The sequence below is a fragment of the Typopeltis vanoorti genome, chromosome 14, assembly GCF_054136105.1.
Source record: "Typopeltis vanoorti isolate ZY-2024b chromosome 14, IOZ_Tvanoo_1.0, whole genome shotgun sequence".
Classification (NCBI taxonomy): Eukaryota; Metazoa; Arthropoda; class Arachnida; order Uropygi; family Thelyphonidae; genus Typopeltis; species Typopeltis vanoorti.
The window spans coordinates 106,755,323-106,780,644 of NC_143562.1; the positions used below are offsets into that span (position 1 = coordinate 106,755,323).

General features: G+C 36.7%; 1 protein-coding gene across 1 annotated transcript in view; it reads left to right on the plus strand.

The window, feature by feature from the left end:
• Positions 1 to 25,322, plus strand: part of LOC150099822 (insulin-like peptide receptor) — a 538,418-nt gene that overhangs the window by 411,970 nt on the left and 101,126 nt on the right. The window contains 2 exon segments of the mRNA XM_090403498.1: positions 15,548 to 15,647; positions 22,849 to 22,913. Of these exon segments, the coding sequence (XP_090259624.1) occupies positions 15,548 to 15,647; positions 22,849 to 22,913 (165 nt within the window).

Here is a 25,322-nt window from a genome sequence, read left to right on the forward strand (position 1 = left end):
AAGAAGAAGTAATGAGAGAGTACATAGAGAAGGAACAGCAATTATAGTGAAAAATCATCATTTAAATTCAATGCCAGAAATTATTCTAGTATTTTCAAGATTAATCTCACTAAGATTAAAGGCAAAAGAAAAAAAACACATATTAAGATAATACAAGTTTATGAACCAGATTATTCTCATGGAGATGATGAATATGAGCAATTTCCCTCCAATCTACAAATAGAAATTGGTAATACCAAAAAAGAAAAGACATTTTGATAGTAATATTTTAATGCAAAAATAGCAAGTATTCTAAGCACCCTATATCATTTTTAACACTCTCCTTTGTACTTTCTCCAATATATCAGAATCACAATGGAAACTAGGAGACCAGACCTGCACACAATAGTCCAAGTGACTTATCAAGGTCTTGTAAAGAGGCAAAATACATCCTTATCTTTACATGTGAACGTTTGTTTCAGCATTGCAATTATCTTTTGAGTTTTTGTATTTGCAATCTTTGCCACATGGCCCTTGAACTTCAACTTCCTATCTATTAACACTCCAAAATCCCTAGCCTCATCAGTTTCTTCTAGCCTAATCCCACCAATATAATACAACATTAGATATCTAATCATGCCAAAGTGAATGACTTTACATTTACTGACATTGAACTGACACCCATTTTCCCATGCTTGCAATTCCAGCCTATTCAAATCTTTCTGCAAGCACTGCATGTCAACAGCATTTCTGATTATCAGCAAATAGCTATATGTTGCTTGACAAATCCTTCCCAATATCATTAATGTGCAAATTGAATAACAGTGGACCAAGTACTGATCCTTGTGGTACACTACTAGTTACCTTAAATCTTGCACACTCACATCCTCCTTATACCACTTTTTGATATCTGTCAATCCACCATCCTCTTATCCATGCTAATATTCTATAACCCAAACCCATTTTCTCCAATTTATGCAGCAGTCTGCCATGCTGTATTCTGTCAGAAGCCCTAGCAAAATCCAAAAGTATCATTGTTTATCCATTCCCCTTGTCTAGTTCAATGGTAACATTGTTATAGAATGTGAGCAAGCTGCTAAAACATGACCTTCCCTTAGTAAATCCATGAGCAACATGGATTTACTAAGAGAAGTAAAAAAAAAGTAGAGATTCACTGTCAACCCATTTCTGGATGCAAGCCCTAACCAATTTTTCCAAAATGTTCACCACGACTCCTGAGACACTAATTGGTCAATTGGATATATTGTCTTTCCACCACCCTTGTGCAATGGAATTATCATACATTCCTTCCATTCCTGCAGAATCTTCCCTGTTCTGAGAGTCATATTAAACAGCCTGGTCAAAGAAATGGCAAGTTCAGCTGAACACTCTTTTAGCACACATGCTGATATCCCATCAGTCCCTATTGCTGAATTCTTATTCAATTTGTGCAACAGCTCTAATACCTCGTCTTCATACACCTGCGTTTCTTCATCTAGTGAAGAGGTAACAGTGGGCTCAATGTTGCATACACCAGGTTGATTGCTTTCAACAAAATGGGTACTCATTAACTGAACAACCTCTTCTGCATCTGTTGCCCTCATGCCATCTGGATTTAGAAGAATTATTCTTTCATATTCATTCTTTCTTTTACTTGCAGCATATCGACAGAATTCTTGTGGGTTGTCTTTAGTATGCAGAGACAGTTTCTTTTCATACTCAGACTTTGCTTTCCAGACGACAGTTGTGACTATTCTTTCCTACTACTTATAACATTCCTACCCTGTTTATTCTTCGAACTCTCGAGATACATTCTGATATCGCATCATTCAAGTGCTGTTTAAATGCTTCCAATGCACTGTCAATATTGTTTCCATCCAGCAATCGATCTCATTCCACTGAACTCAGTATACTCCTCAGTTGGTCATAATTTCCTGCTTTCTAGTTCAACATGTAACCTTTTCTGAATGTTCCATTCAGAAAAGGTTACATAGGTATAATCAAATCTAACAATGTTTGTCCCCGAGTTCCTTCTATTTCTTGGATTCCTTTTTTTCTAATTCCATTCACTAATTCTCATTAGTGAATGAAAATGTTCACTAATTCCATTTCTTCCACTGAACAGCCAGGCTGGCTGTTCAGTGGAAGAAATGGAATTAGTGAACACATATACTACATTCAGTACTGTAAATTCCACAAATTTGGTCTTGCACAATATAATGGTAAGACTACACACAGAATTGTTTGTAATGATACTTACCTAATTTATACAAACTGATTTAAATATGCTTGTATTTAACGCTTGCCAATTCTTGAACATCTGTTCAAGGAGAATTGACAAGCTTCATCACACTTTCCTAATATAAATTACAACAACTGCCTCTCGATTACAAAAGTATTATTATTATTATTAGCTTGGGCCATTGTTGTTTAATTTGTATATAAATGATATAGGAAATAGCTTAAAGGAGATATTCAGTTGTTTGCTGATGATGCAAAGTTGGGTAGCGCAATAAAAAAATCAAGCTGATGTTGAAAGTTTGCAGGATGATTTAAATAAGCTTTAAAATGGGCAAAAGATAACGGATGTCAGTTCAATGTGGAAAAGTGTAAAGTCATGCATTTTGGGATTAAAAGATTACCAGCTGTGTACTACATTGATGGAAAGGTACTCCAAGAGAGTCTGATCACCTGGCTTCCTTGGAGATGAGGAGGCTGTGGAGAGGGTTCAGAGAAGAGTGACCAAGTTGGTAAGTGATGTAAAAAATGCTCCCTACATTGATAGATTGAGAGCTTGTGGATTGCAGAGATTGGCTGATAGGCGAAGAAGAGGGGATATGATAGAAACATTTAAATTACTAAAAGGTTTTTATAGGATTGATGCAGGGGAAATGTTTCAGCTGTGTGATAGTGATGGAAGAACAAGAGGTCATCCCTGGAAATTAAAGAAGAGTGTGGTTAACAAAGGTGTCAGAACAAGGTTTTTTGCCTGGAGGGTGGTGAATGAGTGGAATTCATTGCCTGACTTAGTTGTGAGCTCTTCGTCTGTAAATGAATTCAAGAAGAGATATGACAGATATTGTTTTGCTAGTTTGGGTCTCCCGCGATGAGTCTACTGACTCCATGGAGATACCCGTAATAATAATAATCATAACACTAATTACTGGTATAGACCATATTGGTCTGTTGCTGTCTCATTATCCATTCAATATCCTTTTTTGATATTGGATGGATAATGAGACAGGAACATCCATCCAATATCCTTCTCTTTCCAATTGGCTTATATTTTAGTATATATTTTCTCAGGGGCTCACATTGGTGAGTACAGGTGTGGCAAACCCGAGATACCTAAGCTAGACCTGATCTTACTTCGTACAATATACACTTGGTATATCATATCTGGAGACTGGTCTTCTACTCTTCTTTCCCTGTATTCTCTCTTACTTCTTACCTCCCCCTCCCCCCCAGTGCTATTATTATTATTATTACATGACACCTCCAGGGAGTCCAAGGACTCATCGAGGGAGGGCACCTACTCTACAACTCTGTATCTCCACTACTCAATCCACCAACTACAACGCCATCTACCATCCACCACCACTAGTATTTTCACTGTCAATCACAAACATCCAAGCCCATGGCAGGATTCGAACCTGCAGCCTTTTGGCTGGAGGACAGATATGTTAACCACTCGGCCAACCAAGGAGATCTATCCCATACTTGTACCTCCTACTGTATGCATGACAAAGTAGGCTATATGTTCTACTTCACGATTGATGCATTTAGGTATTGTGCTGAGCATGATTTGTTATCATGCTCTTTACTGGCATATTAGGCAAAGTAGAGCCAAGACAGGCAATTTGGGTATGCCTGTATTACTAACATTTAAAGCATTAGGAATTTAAAACATTAGAAAAGTGAATTAGGAGTGCAGAGATTCACTGGTTGTTATATATATACAGTAAATCCTCAATTTAATGGACTAATAGGGACTAAGGGATGTCTGTTAAATCGGTAATTTTTTAAAATAAAAATATCTGTAACATTATACTGCAATTTTATCAATTAACAAAAAAAATTGTTTTACACATAATTTTTAACACAATTTTCACACTTTTAGTTAAGTTAATGTGAAGTTAATGTTTGATGTTGAGGTGCTTGGTTTAGGTAACCTTGCTTTGAAAAAACTATGAAGTTTTTTTTTGAACTTTTGAATTCTGCTGTTTTTTTTTATAATTAATTCCCTAAAATTACGAAAACATGTAATAAAACTGCCGCAGAAAGTCATGCCACGTGCATGACAAACGAACCAATTAGAGTGCGATTGGTGTAATCACATCCTAATCATTTGCCAAACATGTTTTATGAACAGTGACTCATTTGTGTCAGCTAAATTACTACAGTGTTTTTCCAACATATGGCCTATTTATCAAAATTTGTTAAAAATAACAGGAAATTAATAACAAAAAAAAAACCCTGTTAATTTAATTATAAGCAAATCTTTGTTAAAAGCATTTTAAAATTAACAGGGTGTTAATTTTCACATGGCATACGGACCGGAAATTTTGTCTTTTAAATCTGAGGTCCGTTAAATCGAGGGTTTACTGTATATATATATATGTGTGTGTGTGTGTCCTGCATTTACTGATGCTGGAGGTTTAGGTGTGCCAAAATTAAGGATAGCATGCCTGGTGAGAACTAGATCATTATCCTTACATATCAGAGTGTGCCTCATAGCTGTCACTCCTTGGTGTTTAATTTTGGAATATATCTACTACTCATGGAACATCAAGGAGATCCTATCCTAGAATAACTAAGGGTTTTATGAGGGCTTACTGTAACTGGTATTCCTCCTATGGATGATGCTTACAGTAGTTGTTCTGAGTATTGCTGACATGATGCTTCTATAAGAATATCATCAACAGAATGTAATGTAGTTTATTAACTGTTTAGGGAGATCTTGCTAATCCTTCTAAAACCCTTTTGAATAAAGAAGGAAGGCATTATTACAACTGTGTCAGATACTTTCTGTTTCTTTCTTTGTTTTGTTATCAAGTGATATTATATATTTGCTTATATACATGCTGGGGCATTATGAGGATCCTGTTGAATCTGACAAGTATTCATGCTTAAAGGAATTTTTGGTTCAGTGTCCAAGATCCTCACCTACTATGAAGCCACAAAATAATACCAGCTGTCCAGCAAGCAATAAAGACACTTGAAAATGGAATACTAGGGTTACCTCAGTTGCAATACCAGTACTGCAGCAAGCCTTGAGTCCTGTCCCTGGACTGTGAGGAAAGAGATGCACCACAATACTGTTGATCCCTGTGAGATAAACCAAACTAGCTGACTGATCCTGATCAAGCAATCCAGGAGACCACATGCCTTGCCTGAGCAGTACATGTACACTACCAGATCCCATCCCTGATGCCCATGGGTTATTAATGCATGGCAAACACAGAGACCAGATGGATTCCAGTGATGGGGGCCTGGAGCTAAGGAAACAAAAAAGACACAGGAAAGGGAAGTAAAGTGAAGAAAACAGGAAATGTAAGGAAAAGAGAAAGAATGAAAAATGACACAATCACCTACAGGTCTACTCTACCACAACTGCCCCACATGAGAGGGGCTTTTGGGTAAATCAAGCATATTTAGTGCACCATGTCAAATGGGAGAACAGTATTCGAAGGTAAAGCAGATTTGGGATTTATATAGTGTTAGAAATCACACATTGTCTTCAGTGGTAAAGGATACCGTTTTTTTGGCAGAGCAGGCCATGGTGTGCTTATGCCAAGAAATGAACTTTTATGTGTTTATGGTAGCACTGAAGTTGACAAGGTGGCCATCATCCCAGTGGAATATAGCAAGATTAGTGGTTATAGAGGATTGCTTAGCTTGAAATATTCAAGCATTGCAAAGTTTTTCAAACTGAAGAAGAATGGAGGGAAGTGAACATAAGTAAAACTATGGATAGGATTTGAAATTACTGAGAGATGCTCATTTGTGTATAGGAGTGGAAGATTACAGATAAATTATAGAGCTCTATTGGTGAGAAAATCTGAAGAAAGGAAGCCATCCACAATAACAGCTAGTGACCAACCATTGAGGCAACTGGCTCCAATTATAAGGAGGTAGCAGACCAAAACATGGTAGATTAGTAAGTATGCCTTTGTGTCAAGTCTGATCAAATATCCTGGAAACATGAAGAGAATAACCATACAAGTTTCTCCAAACCTTTCCATTGCATGTGTCCAACAATGAGTGGCATTAACAAGGGAAGCTACTAAAAATTAATAGGTGACAGAATTCACTGCAGATTAAGAATGACAGTCACTGATTAATTGGTGCCTCCATATGGCAAAGAATTTGACTCATGGTGACTATCTCCATTATTTTCAAGAGAACCAAGATGATGGCTACTGGATTGTTGTTTAATGATTGACTTATCTCTTTTTATTGAAAAGGATTGAATATAGGCTTGCTTCCATGCTGGATAAGCATGAGAAATTGTAAAGATGATATAGGATGTGTGTTAATTCTGAAACACAAATTGCAAGCAGAAAGAAATTAGGGTGATCCTAACAGGATCAGACAACTAGTTGGTATCCAAGATTAATTCATCTTATGTCTTTCTGTGGAAGACCATTGAAGGCATGCAATAAACTCTTCTTGATAAGGCAGGGATACTATTTCATCTATGCAAGGGTTAAGAAAAGCACAGTGATGCCTTGTCTTTGAACGATGTGCCAGTAATACCATCTGAATGCAAGAAATGGAAATGTGGAAGGGTAGAAGTTATGTCTGATAATGTTGACAACAAGTGGGCTCACAACTCCTTTTTGAGAAGCATATTTATCTGGCCCTTTCAAAATCTGATTTGGATTAGATAGTGGTCTTTTTAAAGTTATGAGATACATTGCAAGCAGAGTATGAAACTAGGTTTTGGTTATTATTATTATTAACCCAAGACCTCATGGAGTCAAAGACTCATCTGGGAGGTCCTTTTATCATACACACATCTCATCATACCATGCCTTAAACACACTCAAACTCCTTGCAGACACTACACTCACAGGCAAGGCATTCCAATAATTCACAACTCTGCACGAAAAAAATCTGCCTCTCACTCCCCTGCTCACACCCTCTTTATACAGTTTCCAGGAATGACCTCTGGTTCTCCCCTGATCTCCCACTATTCTCTGTAGAACTTCTCCACCATTGATCTTATAACAACCCCTTACCAACTTGTAGGTCTCTCTCTATCATATCTCCCCTCTTCCTCATCTCCACCAGACTCTGCAAATTACATCTTCTCAATCTTTCCTCATACTCAACATTCCAGAGGTCAGAAACTACCTTAGTCAGTATCCTTTGGACCCTTTCCAACATCTCTTCATCCTTCTGAAAACCCGGTGACCAAATCTGGGCACAATACTCCATGTGTGGCCTAATCAAAGCCTTATACAATGGAACAAAAATCTCCCTGCTTCTATACGTCAGTGTCCTCTGCATCATTCCCAGAAGCCTTTGTGTTTCTTCACAATTTTGGCTATGTGTCCCCTAAATTTTAGATCCTTATCCATTATCACCCCCAGATCTCTTATTTCCTCTACCTCCAACAATGCATAAATTCTCACCAAGCATAAATTCTGCATCCCATCTTTGTTTTCCAAATTTTAAAACCTTACATTTTGCAACACTGAACTCACATCCCCATTTCCGTGCCCAATCACTCAATTTATTCAAGTCTTCCTGTAAGGCCATAACATCTTCACTACTCTTTATGGTTTGTCCCAACTTTGCATCATCTGCAAACAACTGAATATCTCCATCCAAATCTTCACCAATATCATTAATATATAAGTTAAACAGTAATGGCCCTAAAACAGACCCCTGAGGCACTCCACTAGTGACTTTCCTTTTCCTGGATATCGCACCCCCATACACAACTTGTTGATACCTATCAGATAGCCAGTCTCCAATCCAATATTCAACCCCATCTTCTCTAGTTTGACTGTCAACTTATGATGAGGTACTCTATCAAAAGCCTTTGCGAAATCCAAGTATATTACTGTGTATCCTTCTCCTCTGTCCAATGAAGCAGTCACTTTATTGTCATAAGTAAGTAGATTACTAAAACATATAACTCCCTTTAGCAAATCCATGCTGTCCATCAAAGATAATACCATTGTTGTCAACCCAACTCTGGATCCTAGTTCTCACAAGCTTCTCCAACAACTTAACCACAACACCTGACACACAGATAGGTCTATAGTTTGATGCTTGAGTTCGATCATAAAGGAGGCACAATCTTTATGATCGAACTTCCACTTCATAAAGGAGGCACAATCTTGCCCTCCTTCCACTCCTTAGGAACTTGACCAAGTGCAAGACTCGTATTAAAAAAATATGTCAAGGCAGGTGTCAACTCCATGGCACATTCCTTCAGAATATGTGGTGATATATTATGAAGTCCCACAGCCTTATTTTACATCTAGTTTACTCAACTCCCCAAACACCTCTTGCTCACTTACAGTCAGTCTCTTCTCCCCATCATCAACTGCTCTCAATCCCTCCATGAAGTAACATTCACAAGATTGAAAGATCTTTATGAACTGCTCATTAAGTATATCCACCACACATTCTGCAACAGCTGTCTTTATACCATTTTCTCCAATCAATATCATCCTTCCACAATCAATCTTTCTTTTGCTGGCTACATATTGAAAGAACTCCCTAGGATTCTTTTTGGCTTCATACCTCTCTTTAGCTGCTCTCACCAACCAAGTCACCCTCCTTGCCTGGTCTTTGTAGACCTCATGAAATTGGTTATTTCCACTTCTCTTATGCTCCCTCCACAATGCCCTTTTTTTCTGTATCACATGCTTAATCTCTTTATTCATCCATCTCACACCTACCTTATTTAACCTTCTCACCCTTGGAATACATTTAGACATTGCATCTGCTAAACAGTTTTTGAAAATCCTCCAAGCTGCATTGATCTCTTTTCCAGCTAACTCCTCATTCCATGCTATACCTGCAAGCTGTCTCTTGAGCTCTTCATAATCACCTCCTTTTAGTTCCACATATACCCTTTTCTCATAGAGGTCCTTGCACTGCTGGCAACCACCCAGGTAATCACTACATTGTCACTCACCAATTGGTGGATGATTTGACACCTCATTTATAATTACATCCTCTGATGAGATGACCAAATCCAAGACCCTCAATCATCGAGTGCCCTCTTTTACATACTATCTGAGGTAGTTATCCCTCAAAAACTCAAGAAACTCATTTTATTTACTTCCAGTTGCTATCTCATCATTCCAGTCTATATTGCCATAATGATCACCCTTTTCTTATTTGCTTGGCTAATTTGACTATACATTTCACTATCACCACCATCCACATTACCTGGTCTATAACAACATCCCACTAAGTATTTGATTCCATTCACCTCTATCTCACACACCATACTGCCTCAAAACCACTGGCACTATATCCGTCTTGCATCTCTACTTTGTATGGACATAACTCTTTCTCTATCATCAATAGCACTCCCCCCCCCCCCCTTTTACCCCTTCTATCCTCATGAAACACATCATACCCTACCATCTCTATTCTGTTGTCAGGATGTCATCCTCTTCCAACCATGTCTCACTTATTCTGACAATCTTTGGGTGAACAGATGCAATTAGTGCAACTGTTTCATCTGCCTTGTTTCTTATACTTCTGGCATTGGTATACAAAACACAACTCATTTCTGGATCTACAGCTAGTTCCACTGATACTACTCATTCGAGGTGATCTTTCCATGGTAGACTGGGACCATTTCCCTTTCTGCTTCTTCATTTTAGAACCCTTTTCAATTCCAACTGTTTCCTCTTGATCCCTGGTCATCCCATTCCTTTCCTGCCTACACATGCTCATCTCCTCTTGGGGCATCCACCTTTCTCACACTGTGTATGTACCCCTGTCCACCCTGAACCTCCCCATTTCCCTGCTCCTCTTGCATACCCATTCTCTCATTTTCTATACTCATACCACTCACTTTTCCATTCATATCTAATTATGAGTGATAGTGAATCCCAAATCACTATCCAAAGCTTGGATAGTGATTTGGGATTCTGAGTGGAATGAAGATTTTCATTCCTGTAATAATTATTTCCATTATTGGGTCAGAGCACATACATAGATCACAGGAGTGAAAATAGTAGTGATTAACTATAGTAGACCTAAAAATGGAGAAATGGTGAGCTTGAGCAAACAACCAGAAGATGAAGAAAGCATTATAGATGCAATAAACAGATAAGGAACATCATTATGGAGGAGCTCGAAAAAATATTTTGGAGGGAATATAAAGAGAAATATAAACAGTAAGCTTATGAGAACTACAAAGCACAAATAAAGGTTTCTAAAATGGGAAGAAATGATAATCAGATTATGAGAGGAAAGCAACTCAGTAGACAAGGAAATTCCAAAAGTTTTTTTTGTTATGTAGTGAGGAAATGGAAGATGATTATGTAAGGATAACTTATGGAGATGCAGCAAGCAGGTGACAGAAGAAATAGTTGAATTATAGAGTGATCACTTTCAGAGGATGCAAGTGACTGATGTGATGTGACATGATAAAGCATGAAAAGAGCACACAAGATAGTTCCTTTACATAACTGAGACTCAAAGACAGTGGGTAAGGTTTGGGAAAAATTAGTTAAAGCCAGAATTCAGAAATGAGTAGCTACGAATATTATACTGTGGGAAGATGGTATATCCTTGAGAGGGTCTTGCCTAAATAATTTATTCACATTCTCTAATAAAATGAAAATTGAGTTTGTCAATAAAGGGAAAAGATACAGTATGATATTTTTGGACTTGGTGTAGCCTTTCCCTTTATCAAACTCAAATTTCACTTTATTTTGAACATAATTTGGAGATAATTTGAATAATAATATTCAGCTGTTTGCTGATGACACTAATTTGGTAGTGCAATGGTATACAAAAGTGGTGTAAATATCCTGTAGTATGATTTGAATTGACTAACATTGTAGCCAAAATATAATGACTGCCAGATCAATTTTTCCACATGCAAAATTATATACTCTAGAATAAACAGATTGCAACACAGTTAGTTTGCAAATTTGTTTGGGTGCTAAATCATGGCACATTGGAAAAAATAGCCAAGCTTTTAAAAAAGTACAACCTACGCACAGCATTTAAGCCCCACTGCAAACTTGCTACCCTTATCCATTGTACAAAAGATCAGCTCCCTCCTCTCTCAGTGCCTGGAGTTTATAAAGTACCCTGTTCCTGTAATCTGGTGTACTTTGGACAGACAGGCAGATCAGCAACCATCCGCCTGCAGGAACACAAGTCATACATCTGCAACCATGACTATGGTCAGTCAGGCCTGGCTGATCATGTCTTGGATACAACCCACAGGATCTTATGGAAAAAACCACCATGCTCCACCACAGCAAATTCAAAAAAGAGAGGCTATTTTTAGAATTAGCAGCAGCTCTCAGAAATCAACCAAATCTTAATAAATACGGTTGCATTAAGCTTCCTAAGATTTGGGAAACACTTCCCACCTTACATTCCAGGCCACCTACAACCGCCATTAGAGGGCGCTCCACCTACATATGACTATAGAGTCACCCATGTGGTTGGGCTTAGTATTGTGTGGTATTTGTGTATATGTTACATTAGTTTTTTTGTAATCTCTGCAGATGTCTCATGACAGGGATGAAATATAGGAAGTATTAAATTCTGTTTTAATCCTTTCTGAGTGCTGTATGGATTGTATACATTAAGCCTCCAACATGATGTCCTCACAGCACTTAAGCCTCTATACACGGTTAAATGGAATGTATTGACAAATTACTTCAATGAAATGTGTGGGCTAACAGTTTAAATGCTGTGAAGAACTGTGAATGGATGAAATTCTGTGTATTTAATTGGTCAGATATACTGAAGGAGACAGAGAAAATAAGGAACCTGGAGTAATGTTAGTCAAGAACTTCAAATTTAAGAGGTACACTGACAGACTTGTGAGCACATTTCCATAAATTATGGCAATGATGCTAAAAATAAAACACTCCTTTACAAAGCCTTGTTTAGGTTTCATATAGACTATCATTTTAATCATGTGGTTTTGGGCAAGGTGAAGAGATTGTAGAAAGGCTTTCAGAGAATATTGTTTAGGGTAGGGTAACATATTCTGCCAAAGGCATACGACAGAATACCACATGGAAAACTATTACAAAAGTTGAAGCAAATGGGAATGGATATAAAGCTGGTTGAATGCATGGATGGGGTGGGGGGGTGGACTGACAGACAGATCCACACCACATACTGCTCTAGCATCTTGTCTGTCAGTCCCAAAAATTAAATGGAATGTCAATACATTCCATTTAATTTTCATCTACTGTCTACATTCACCTACATCTAAATACTTCAACTATATCCTCTACAGTATTTAACCATCCTATTTCCATCAGTTATCATTCTCCTTTAATCATTCTTTCTTTGGTATGTGGAATCTATGAGAAAGAAGGTGACTAATGATATAGGAAATGATTTAAGGGGAGAGGGAATATTCAGTTATATATGGTGATGATATAAAACTGGAGGGCAGTAGTTGATAAACATGATATAGATATCTTACAGGATGATTTAAATAAAGTGGGCAAAAGATAATGGTTATCAGTTTAATGTTGCAAAATGCAAGGTTTATGCACTTTGGGTCGAAAAAAGATAACATGGAGTAATGGTGGACAGAGAATTGTAATTCAGAGGGCACACTGCAAAAGTTGGCAAAATCGCTCAAAGGATTGTTAGATATTGAAAAACACACTAACAAGTAAAGATAAAGAAGTTATTATCCCTCTTTATAAGGCTATGATTTGGCTGCATTTTGACTACTGCTTACAGATTTGATCACCTTGGTTGGTTTCTTGGGGATCAGGAGGTTGTGAGGAAGTTCTGAATCAGGAGGATTCAGAGATGAATGATCAAGCTGCAGACAAGTCTGTGGGATGCTCCCTAGGAGGATAGTTGAAGGTGTGTGGGTTGCAAAGTTTAATTGATAGGCAGAAATGAGGGGACATGAGAGAAATTTATACGTTATTAAACAGGTTCTATAAAACCAGCAAATTAAGGAAACAGAAAACAGCACAAATGTCGATCAGATATGATCTTGGAAACATACCGGATGAATATAATATTAGTATACAGAACAGAACAGATTCAACACACTCATTTTGTGTGAAAGAGACCCAGATGAACTATGGGAAGTGATTAAAGATATAATTAAAACAGAAGCAAAGAAGAATATTCCAACAGTTTGTAAGAAGAAGTTTAAATGGCTGTCAGAAGATGCCATCAAAACTGCTCAGGAAAGGAGGAAAATGAAGGCCACAAGAAATTTACAGGAAGTACGGCATTTGAATGCAGAGTTTCAACGACAAGCCAGAAGAGACAAGGAAGAATATTTTAACCAGGAATGGCAACAAATAGAAGACCAAAACAAGAAAGGAAAACAAGAGATCTTTTCAAAAAGAACAGAGAACTAACAGGGAAGTTTAGTGCTGAGGTGACAATATTGAAAAGATACAAAGATATAAACACAAAGGATATCTTACAGAAGCTGCAGACATCAAAGAAAGATGGAAAGAGTATACAGAAGCCCTTTACAGAAAGGAACTCCAAAATTACTGAGAAATTTGAAGAGCAGGATTATACACAGGAACCAGTACCACTGGAGAGTGAAGTGAGGTGGGCACTGCAACAGCTATCCAGTAAGAAGGCACCAGGAGGAGATGGAATACCTATTGAGCTGCTCAAAACCCTGGGAGAAGAGGCAGTTAAAATTTTAACAGTTCTATGTCAGCGAATTTAGATCATAACTAAATGGCCTAGGGAATGGAAAAAATCAGTTTATATACCTTTATTGAAGAAAGGCGATGCAAGAGAGTGCAAAAATTACAGAACTATAGCACTGATTTCTCATGCAAGTAAAGTCTTAACTTAAGATCATTCAGAAAAGACTGGAACCATTCATGAAGAGTGAAATGCCAGATGAACAGGCAGGATTTCGAAAAGGCAGAGGAACAAGAGATCAAATCTCCAATGTCAGATGGATAATAGAAAGAGCACAGGAATATCAAAAGAATGTCTACCTTTGTTTCCTTGACTATAGCATGGCTTTTGACTCAGTAGATCATGTGAAACTGTGGAATGTGTTAAGAACAATGGGAGTACTAGAGCATTTCATTATCCCTCTGAGGAATCTTTATTATGAACAAGAAGCTCTTGCCCAAACAGATCTTGGAGAAACTGAGTATTTCACAATAGGTAAAGGGGTGTGACAAGGATGTATTTTATCTCCGTACCTGTTTAACTTGTACAGCGAATACATTTTAAGAATGGCAGGGGGTTGGAGGACTCTTCAGTTGGAATTAAAATTGTGGAAGAAATATTAATAATTTGAGGTATGCAGATGATACCACCTTGCCAGTAGAATGCAAAGAAGATTTGGAGGAACTTATTATGAAAGTTAAAAAAGAAAGCGCTAAATATGGTCTTAAACTTAACCTTAAAAAGACAAAAGTTATGGCAACATGTGAACTTAATGATTTTGAAGTAGATGGGGAGAAAATGGAAGCAGTTAACAATTTTGTGCTCCTAGCATCCTGGATTGATCAAGATGGTTATTGTAATGAAGAATTTAGAAGATTATTACTTGGAAAGAAAGCAATGACAAATTTAAACAAGATCTTTAAAGATAAAGATATTAGCCTTGCAACAAAAATCAGAATCGTGAACGCAATGGCATTCCCTGTGGTACTGTATGGATGTGAAAGAAGGAAGATAGATGCATTTGAAGTATGGGTTTGGAGATGCTAACTAAGACTACCATGGTCTGCAAAGCAAACCAATAAATCAGTGATAGACAGAATAAAGCCAGATTGCTGTTTCGAAGCTATGATCATCAAGCAAAAATTGTCATACTTTGGACATATTATACGAGCAAATGACAGTCTGGAGAAGATGATGATGCTTGCTAAAGTTGATGGAAGCAAGAGAAGAGGAAGACCAAGAATTAAATGGGTGGATGGAGTTAAAGAAGCAACTGGAATGTGCTTGGAAATTCTGAAAGATATGGCCAGGGACAGATCTGAATGGAGAATTTATGTTCATAGAGTGAACATAGATTCATAGAATCACCAGGAGTCAAAAACGACTCGATAGAACATAACATAAAGATGAGCACAAAACAAATTTTTTAGTATATGCCAAATTGTAGAGATAAGTAGTGGTCATCCTGGAAGCTGTGTGAGAGAGTGTGGTAAAGATGTGTAAACTAGAGTGTCAGAAGTAGTTGTGAGTCACCTGAGAGTGAATGAGTGTAAGTGGAGCTTTGATAGGTATTGTGTATAAAGGTTAATGTGGGTCTCCTGTGATGAGTTTTCTGACTTCATGGAGATAATAATAATAAAATTTTCATTTAGCATAATGTCTGTCTTAAAATATTTTTCTAATTCCAATTATTTTTAACCAATTTCAGGTGGTTTAACTCCAGAAGTTATTGTAGCTATCATTCTAGCTGTGACTCTTATTTGTGCACTTCTAATTGGTTCTGTCATTTGGATTGTTGTGAAACAAAAGTAAGTTAATTTATATATATGCAATTAGAAATATTTTAAAAAACATCAGTCTCTTCCATAACTACATGGTGGTTGACACCTTTGCTAGTCTTTATTGTTTGTCTACTACTTTGTGTTTAGACCTGAAGAAATCTTATGTAATTAGGATGAAATGTGTTTTTAATTAAAATAATTGTTACCATCTTATTCTGGTTCTGCACTGTGTGTGTGTGTGTGTGTGTGTGTGTGTGTGTATATATATATATCAGCTTGAAAAGATGCTTAAATCTGAATGTGTCCTTGAAGTTCAAAGAACAAATAAAATGAGAGCAAAATGGATGTGCAATCTTATTAAGCAAGAGATCCATAAGAAGATGATGTTTTAGGAATATCATGAGAATAAGAGTGAGAGGAGTTATGAAATATAAAAAGTCAGGAGTATTGTACAACAAAAAATTTTATTGTTATGTTGTAAGTAAAAGAAAGAATGAATACAGAAGAATAACTTTACTGAATGCAGACAGTAATTAGTATAAAATCTTGTATAGATGATATACATAATAGGTTTTAATTTTGGAGCGCTAGTCAGAGTTTTATAACGATTCACAAGAAATAGGTGTTATGAAAAATGCAATTTTTCCTCCCATTTTTACAGACGGCATGATGGAAAATTTAGCTGGAATAGCTGAGGTGGATAGCCATTGAGGATTCCAGTCGGGGTTCAGATTAGTGTAGTATATTGGGTTTTGATGCCTGTAAGGTAGTGTACATCATACATGATGGAAAATTTAGCTGGAATAGCTGAGGTGGATAGCCATTGAGGATTCCAGTCGGGGTTCAGATTAGTGTAGTATATTGGGTTTTGATGCCTGTAAGGTAGTGTACATCATAATGGGGAAGTTGTTGGATTGGTAACTCCAATCTCCAAGTCCTCAACAGTGCCACTGCATGCTGCTAAACTCACATGCTGTGATTAATCCTGTGGCTGCTTGCTCTGCCAGGAATGGGCAGATTAAGCATTACTAAAAATAAGTGCTGAAGCAGCTCTGCTACAGTTATCATATCAATCAGTGTACTTTCCAGAAAGTCAAATGTTAGCAAGATTTTCTTCAGAGAAAGAAAAGAAGATGATTGTTCAATTCATTTTAGAAATTATGGACTTTACAACCGTTGTTATAACTCTTTTAATATCTCGACGTTTCGATCTTCATATTAAGATCATCATCTGGAGCATATACAAATATACAGGACAAGCTAAGTTACATTACATACAATGAGCTAAAGAAACAATGAATTGATCACAGGTTATTCTACTGGCATGACCTCTAGTGGAAAAAAAAGAGTAATTATTTATAAACTATATCAAGCTAAATTCTATTTATGATAACATGAATAAACATTCTTTCTTAGAGATAGTTTTCTTTCAGCAACAATGATGTCCTATTTTTAGCATTACAATTGTTATTTTTGATGTAGGATCCTGGATTTTCTACAGTCCTGTTTATAGCGCTCTTAGAGAGGAAGGTTCCATGGGTCGAATATGTGCTTTCCATATGTTTGGGATTTTTAGACCATCATTATTGTTCAGATTGGGGTGGTTGGTAATAATCTCACAGGCTTCCTTAAATTTGCACACCATGTAGACAACTAGTGCTTTTCCAGTCAATTCTATGTAAGGAATGGTTATAGTTTGATTATAGTCAGGTTTGCCTTTGTTTGTTATTGAGGTTTTGTACAGAATTTTGTTAATAGGGTTTTGACTGTACCCATTTTTTGAAAAGTATTGCTGATAACTTTAAATTTGTCTTTCAGTGCCTGTTTACTGGAGCAGATCAGGGCCATGTTTTTTAGAGTATTAATGACACCTAGTTTTTGTGTTGGGTGGTGGTAGGAATTTATGTGTATATATTGGCCAGTATGTGTCAGTTTCCGGTAAACGGGATATTAAAAGAGTTATTTATAACACAGTTGTAAAGTCCATAATTTCTAAAATGAATGCTGATCACCGTGTAACACTAAAAGAAAGGATGATTGTTCAATGTGTTGATGAGTATCTATTGTATATACATAAGAAACAGATCAGGCAGTGAAAACATGGAAAAATTTCCTCAAAAGAAAAGGCAATTGCTTATTACAAATCTGTGTGAAATTAAACAGAATGTATGAAGCAATGAATTTAAAGGAGTATTTCTTGAGAGTTCCAGAATGAAGATCACTTCAATGATTCTAAGATAAAACTTAATTTTACAATTCTCTACAAATTTCATATATATTTTTGTATACTCCAAAGTATTTGCAACATATATAAGTTAAATGACAAGAAATCTTTACTGCTATCAAAGTTGGAATGGAATGGATGATGGAAAAACGATTTAATGATGGGTGATCATCATCACTACTGTGTGTTCATGGGTCCAGTGCTGCCCATTGGTGTCCCAAATCCCACACACTGTTTATACACCACTGCATCATATCATTTACCCCCTCTTGTCTTGGTTGCTCTCTTCTGTTTATCCCGTCCACATACCAAACATCAAGGTTCTGATTTTCTTGATGTTATCCAACCTGCAGATATATCAAAAAAGCTCAGGTTTCCCTCAAATTATTTTCTGCATTAAATCTCTTTGCAGTGCAGTTTAATTTTCTATACATTTCATTTGTAACCTTTTGCATCCATCAAATTTATGGAATTTTGATGGATGCAAAATACCAATATTTGCCTCATAGAGTTTTTGTCCATTACCCATGTCTTACATCCATACATCATTCATAAATAATGCATGTTTCCAGTACTCTCAGCTTTGTGGCAATGCTGACTAATTCACTTTATTATATATTGTCCAATGCATGTAGGTTTACTCTCACATTTGTTATCCAAGATCTTATTTTACAGTCTAAATCATTCAAAATTAAGTGGATATTGAATACCACATTATTTCTTAGCTGAATAAGAAACTCAAAGATAGGAAATCTAATCTAAGAGTTTCATGCCGAATATGGAAAACTATAAAGTACGGCGAGTCCAAGCGTAAGCCAACACCTGGTAGTGCAATGCTAGGGCAACTCGTAGTAAAGGTGGAGTAAGATCCGATCATTGTTCTTAGTATTGTCCCATAATGTAAAACACAGCTCCTAAGAGATGTATTACTATTCTACATTATGAGAGAAGGTCCAATGCATGTAGGTTTACTCTACATGCACTACCCAGACCGGTTTTGACCTTTTTTGAGGTCTCATTAGTGAGTAGGTAGACCTAGATGTAATACTAAGGTTTCAATAGTCAGAACTTATTTCTTTACTGTACGAGAGTTGCTAAAAGGTGCACACTTCGGCGAAGTAAAATTATTCAAAATTAAGTGGATATTGGAAATACCACATATTGAATACCACATTATTTCTTAGCCAAATAAGAAACTCAAAGACAGGTCGAAACCGGTCTGGGTAGTGACCTTCTCTCATAATGTAGAACAATAATACATCTCTTAGGAGCTGTGTTTTACATTATGGGAAAATACTAAGAACAGTGATCAGATCTTACTCCACCTTTACTACGAGTTGCCCTAGCATTGCACTACCAGGTGTTGGCTTACGCTTGGACTCGCCGTACTTTATAGTTTTCCATATTCGGCATGAAACTCTTAGATTAGATTTCCTATCTTTGAGTTTCTTATTCGCCTAAGAAATAATGTGGTATTCAATATCCACTTAATTTTGAATAATTTTACTTCACTGAAGTGAAGCCTGTTGACTCTCATTTCAGTAAAAGTCTAAATCATGTTGCTCCATAGGTACACGAAGCTCCTAACCTCTTCCAGCTCATGTCCATTGACCTTTATTTGCTTTTTTATCCTCTTTTCTCTGAATATCATCACTTTTGTGTTTTTGATGTTCATTATCAGCGTATTTCTTTTCTTCCTCACTTAACTTGAGCACTGTTCTTTCTAGTTTCTCTTCATCTTCTTCAGTAATGACTATGTCACCTGCAAATTGTATATTATTGATTTTTTCACCTTGAACTCAAATTTCCCTCATGTTCTCATTTATGACAATTACTGTTCTTTTCAAAAGCACGATAAAGATCAGGGAAATTGGGTCTTCCTGTCTTGCGCATCTTGTTGTCTGGAACTGCCTTCCTGTTTTTCCATAATTTCTCATAGCAGCCTGTATGTTATCATTGATATTCCATGATAGATATGTCAGGTTCTGGCACACTATAAGTTATTCGAGTACAGTCCATGCCACTTTCTAATCTATACTGTCAAATGCCTTCTGAAAGTCAGCAAAGTAATTATAACTGTATTTTTACATATAACTTTCTCCACAATTAATCTCAACATTAATATTTGGTACACAGTAATCCTGTCTATTCTGAATCCTGTTTGCACATCTTCTAGATATTCTTCTATTAGTTTCCTTATTCTTTCTGTTAATATCATTGTAAGTACTTTTCCTGAATGATTCATTGAAGCAAGTGTTCTATAATTTTTGCAGTCCATTTCGCTTCCTTTTTTTTTTTTTTTTTTTGAATAAGTATTAGAAGTGATCTTTTGGTGCTTTCCCTCATCTAGTGCAATGTTACACAGTTCATTTATCATCATTTTGCCACTATGCTTCAGTATCAACCAAGTGATCTCATCATTCCCAGGGCTTTTATGGTTTTTCAGATGCTATATTTCCTTTATAGTCTCATCACTCAGTATATCTGTCTCTCCCTCTGTACTTGGTGGTGATATTTTTCTCAATTCATGAGGGAAATAAACTCTTTACTTTTGGACTTCAACATTTCCTTATACCTTACATAACTCTGAGTATCCTTTCTATCCGTCTCCTGTTCCTTCAGTGTTCATCCGGATCCTTTTCATCTTTTATGGTTTCTGCTTTAGACCATATTTTTTGTCGATGACTCTGATCATCTTATATTCTTCTCTTGTTGTACTCACTACTTTCTATTTATTAATATCCTTGCACTATTCCTCTAACCACTTTGATTCGTCTCTTCTAACTGCTTTCTTCATTTCATCATTGCATTTCTCTCTATACTGCTCTTCCATTTCCATAGAAGTATCTCTCCTAATCTTGAATTAGCTTTGATGTTTCTTATGAGATGCACCTCTTCTTTGACTTTTTTGTCTCTGGGCTGTTTCTTCCACTATCTCTTGATTGCAAACACCACTTTGTTATTATTTTAATGGCTAATATAGCCTACTTTCATTTAGGAGTGTCCCCATTTTGTTTTTCGTATCTTCCAGTTCCTTTTCCATAATGGATTATATTTCTTCCTCAAGCACTTTCCTGTGCACATCAGAGTTAGAGTGAGATGTAAGGATGCTGAGCAAGGAAATTACATCTCACTCTAACTCTGAAACTGTGTCCCCAGTGGTTATTTGAGTTTCAGTTTGATGTTTCAGCTAGGGAAGAATGATAGTGGTGAAGATGTAGAAATATTATAGTATTGCTTAAATGGACTGGTAGTATGGACAAAGGTAAATGGCTGCAAGTTGAACATTAAGTGAATTGTAGGAAATGGATGAGGCCAAGGATTTTGGGAGTGAATATCAACAGTGAGTTGAAGTTTAGAGGACATGTTGCAAAAGTTGTAAAATGCTACATATCAGATTATGTAGCTCTTGAAGAACACACTGGCAGGAAGGGAAGTTATTTCCCTTTATAAGACTTTAATAAGGTCACATTTTGGACTACTGTGCACAGATCTGGTTGTCTGGATTTCATGGGAATGAAGTGGTGGAGAGGATCTAGAGGTGAGTGACCATGATTGTGGCAGGCAGGTTTATGGAATGCTCTGTAAGAGAATAGACAGAAAGAAGTCTGTGGGTTTCAAAAATTAGCTGATAGGCAAATAAGAGGGACATGATAGAAGCATAGAAATTATTTTAAAGGAGTTCTGTAGGAATGCCAAAGAGTTTTTTTCAGTATAAGGCAGGATGGGAGAGAACAAAGGGTCATCCCTGGAAATTGTATAAGAGTATGGTTAGTAAGAGTTTTGATTTTATATATAAAAAAAATCATCAAAAATCAGCTAATGCCTTTTTATTCCCATATATATAGGGAGTAGGCGAGGCCGTTTTTAGCCCTATCTAACTTTTGGAGTCTGAGTGGACAGTTCCATCTCCACTGGTAACCAATCAGAGATAGCTGGCCCAAGGCTATCACTAATTAGGCAGCACGCAGTGAAGAGTGACAGCTCAACAAGTGCCGCCATCTTGTGGTCCTTATCCCTAACACTCGTATTTAATGTCTGAAATAATGTGGGTTCTAAGGTTGATTTTCTTGAGTTTACAGGACGAAAAACCCGCTTGCCCATGCCAGAGATCGACAACTGGCCGAAAAAAGGCTTAGAAAAAATTCCTCTAGTTGCCGACTAGACTTGAAATCAAGTCTTCCTTCGTGCGGCCAAGCACCGTGGTGTACTACACAGGCTCTCGATTTTATATATATTTATATATATATGTTTTTTTTTTGGGGGGGGGGGAAGATGGTGAATAGGTGAAATGGATTGACAGAGGTCATTGCGGGTGCTCTGTTGGTAAATAAGTTCAGAATCTCCCAATGATTCCATCATTTTTTTTCCAGGATTTTATGGTTCTTCAGATACTGTACTGCCTCTACAGTCTCATTGCTCAGTATATCAATCTCTCCCTCTGCATTTGGTATATGATATTTCCCTCAATTCACGAATTGAGGGAAATATCACCATATGATTATCATAGAGGTAAATCACTGATTTCCCTCTATGATAATCATATAATTGTATTGCCCTCTTCTGGACAGCATCAAAAATGTTTTACTGAGGTTTCATTGTTCACTCAATACAATTGGTACTAAGTGAATAGCAGTTACAGTGGGTCTCCCATGGTGAGTCTTTGATTCAATGGTGACACCCATGAAATATTAATGAGAATTATAATTTATAATAATAATTCCTGTGGTCTATATGAATGGGATGTAGTGAGAATCAGCTATATATAGAAGTACAGGGAATTGATGAGAAGTGCTTCCTGATTTTATGAAAGGTGACAAGTTGGAATCTATTGCCCGAATAAGTGTTTGTAGTTATATATTCAAAAATAGACTTATTTGAATAATCGGTTAATGTAGAATCCACCCAGTTAATCATCAATTTTATATAATTTTTTTAACAATAATAATAATCAGCTTAGTAAACAAGAACATTTCAGAAGCTAAAGAAACTATTCTACATTAGGTATGGACCAGGTGTTCCTGAAGGTATCATCTATGCATCAGTAAATCCAGAATATATGAGTGCAGGTCTGAGTAAGTAATTTCATATGTTCTGTTTTCAGATATATTTCTTTCTATTTCTGATCTTTTACTTTAAATGCTTGATAGCATTTTCAGTTTTCAAGTTAGATAAGTAAAGCAAAAGTTTGTTGAAAGTTCTTTGCTGGCAGAGTTGGTTTAGTTGTTAATATATTTAATATATCTACTCTTCAATCACAAGGCAGTGGGTTCAAATCTCACTGTTTATGATTGTCTTTAGGTGGGAGATGAATTTCACTGCCTAGTGTGAGACTTACACAAAGTTTTGAAGTGGCTTGAAAAGTTACATGTTTAGTCTCTAGAGCAGGGTATAAATATCTATATAATTAATAAAAACAGAAAAAAAATCAAATCCTTAGTCTACTTGCAATATTAATGTACTATAGGGCTACAATCTTTCGTGATTGGGAGTTACATTTAAAAAAAAAAAAAAAAAAAAAAAAATATATATATATATATATATATATATATATATATATATATATATATATTAGGGTTACTAAGTAATTTTATAAACTTAGTTATTTTACTCCTAATCCTAAGTAAGCAAACAGTTAAGTTTGTGCCTGAACGTTTTGATTTTGTCGGCCTTCATCATTGGAGTTAACTGAGAACAAGACGTGGCTGGCTTGGGTTCTGTTATATGAGATGTCTCTCTGGTGTTCTTCAAGATGCAGAAGGATAGACTTTTCGGTTTGGCTGTAATATGGCTTCCCACAATCGCATATAATTCTGTAGGCACCTGGAAAATGAAGATGGTAATGATTTTCTTTGGGTGGCTTAGAATTGACAGGAGTTTTGGTAAAGTGGAGAAATGTTTTGATATTGAACCTCTTCAAAATTCTTGACAGTTTAGGGGCAAGGGAACTGATGTAAGGTAAAGAGATGTAAGCTTTGGAGTTAGTAGAAACCTCATTAGTATGTTGATGACAGTTGTATAATTTATTAATACTTTTCAAAGTGTAACCATTATTTATGAAGGTCCTTTTAAGATATTTCAGTTTTCATTTTTGAGCTCTTCCTCGTCTAATAATACAGAACTGGCATGATGAACGAGAGTGGATATGATGCCTAATTTTTTCTACATTTAAACTTTCAACATCTTTCTCTAAATCCAGAGTAATTTAATAAAAAGATGGCAGACTGTTTGGCAACTCCTATAGGTAGAGATGACCTTGCTAATGCTTCTGCCTGGTATCTCCACTCGGGCCTGGCTCCCACTGAAGAGACCTCAATAAAGGTCGAAACTAGTCTGGGTAGTGGCCCTCCCCTTAATGCATAACATTATACATATCTGCAAGGAGATGTGTTTTGCATTATGGGAGATACCGAGATAGGAGTGTTGTGAGCTTGCTCCACCGTTGTAACGAGTTTCCCGGTGTTGTACCACCTTACCCCAGTCCTGAAGATACTTTCAGGCGCAAACTTTGTTGGCTCACACTTAGATAAAGGATTAAACTAAATTTATTATAGTCTAACCAAGTGAAAAATAAACTTTCAACATCTTTCTCTAAATCCAGAGTAATTTAATAAAAAGGTGGCAGACCGTTTGGCAACTCCTATAGCTAGAGATGACCTTGCTAATGCTTCTGCCTGGTATCTCCACTCGGGCCTGGCTCCCACTGAAGAGACCTCAATAAAGGTCGTAACTAGTCTGGGTAGTGGCCCTCCCCTTAATGCATAACATTATACATATCCTCAAGGAGATGTGTTTTGCATTATGGGAGATACTGAGATAGGAGTGTTGTGAGCTTGCTCCACCTTTGCAATGAGTTGCCTGGTATTGTACCACCTTACCTCAGTCCTGAAGATACTTTCAGGCGAAAACTTTGTTTGCTCACACTTGGATAAAGGATTAAACTAAATTTATTATTAGAGAGGTGATATGATTGAGACTTTTAAACTGTTGAGAGGTCATTACGGAGTTGACACTGGGGAGTTCTTTTGCTTGATGGAACAGAGGGGAGGAGCAAGGACAAGTAACCATGCTGGAGGTTACGAAAGGAAGCTGTGAGCAAGAGAGTGAGGAGTGGTTTCTTTGCATGGAGGGTGGTTGAACCATGAAATGCATTGCCTGATAGAGTGGTGAGAGCACAAACAGTCAATGAGTTCAAGGAGTGGTATGATAGATTTGTGTTCTCTGGGAAAGACCTCCTACGATGAGTCTTTTGACTCCATACAGGCCTGAATAATAATAATAAACTAAATCACATTTTATTTCTCCTATTAATATGCTAGCTAAAAAGAGCATCCATTTCTCTCCAACTCACTTGTGCTTCTGTAAAAGTTGAAATGAAATGGTTTCTTTATCCATTTAGTGGAACCATTACTCATTGTGAAAACCACTTTTCTCTTACAATAGTCTTGAAAATTTCCTGTTGATTTCCTATTCATAAT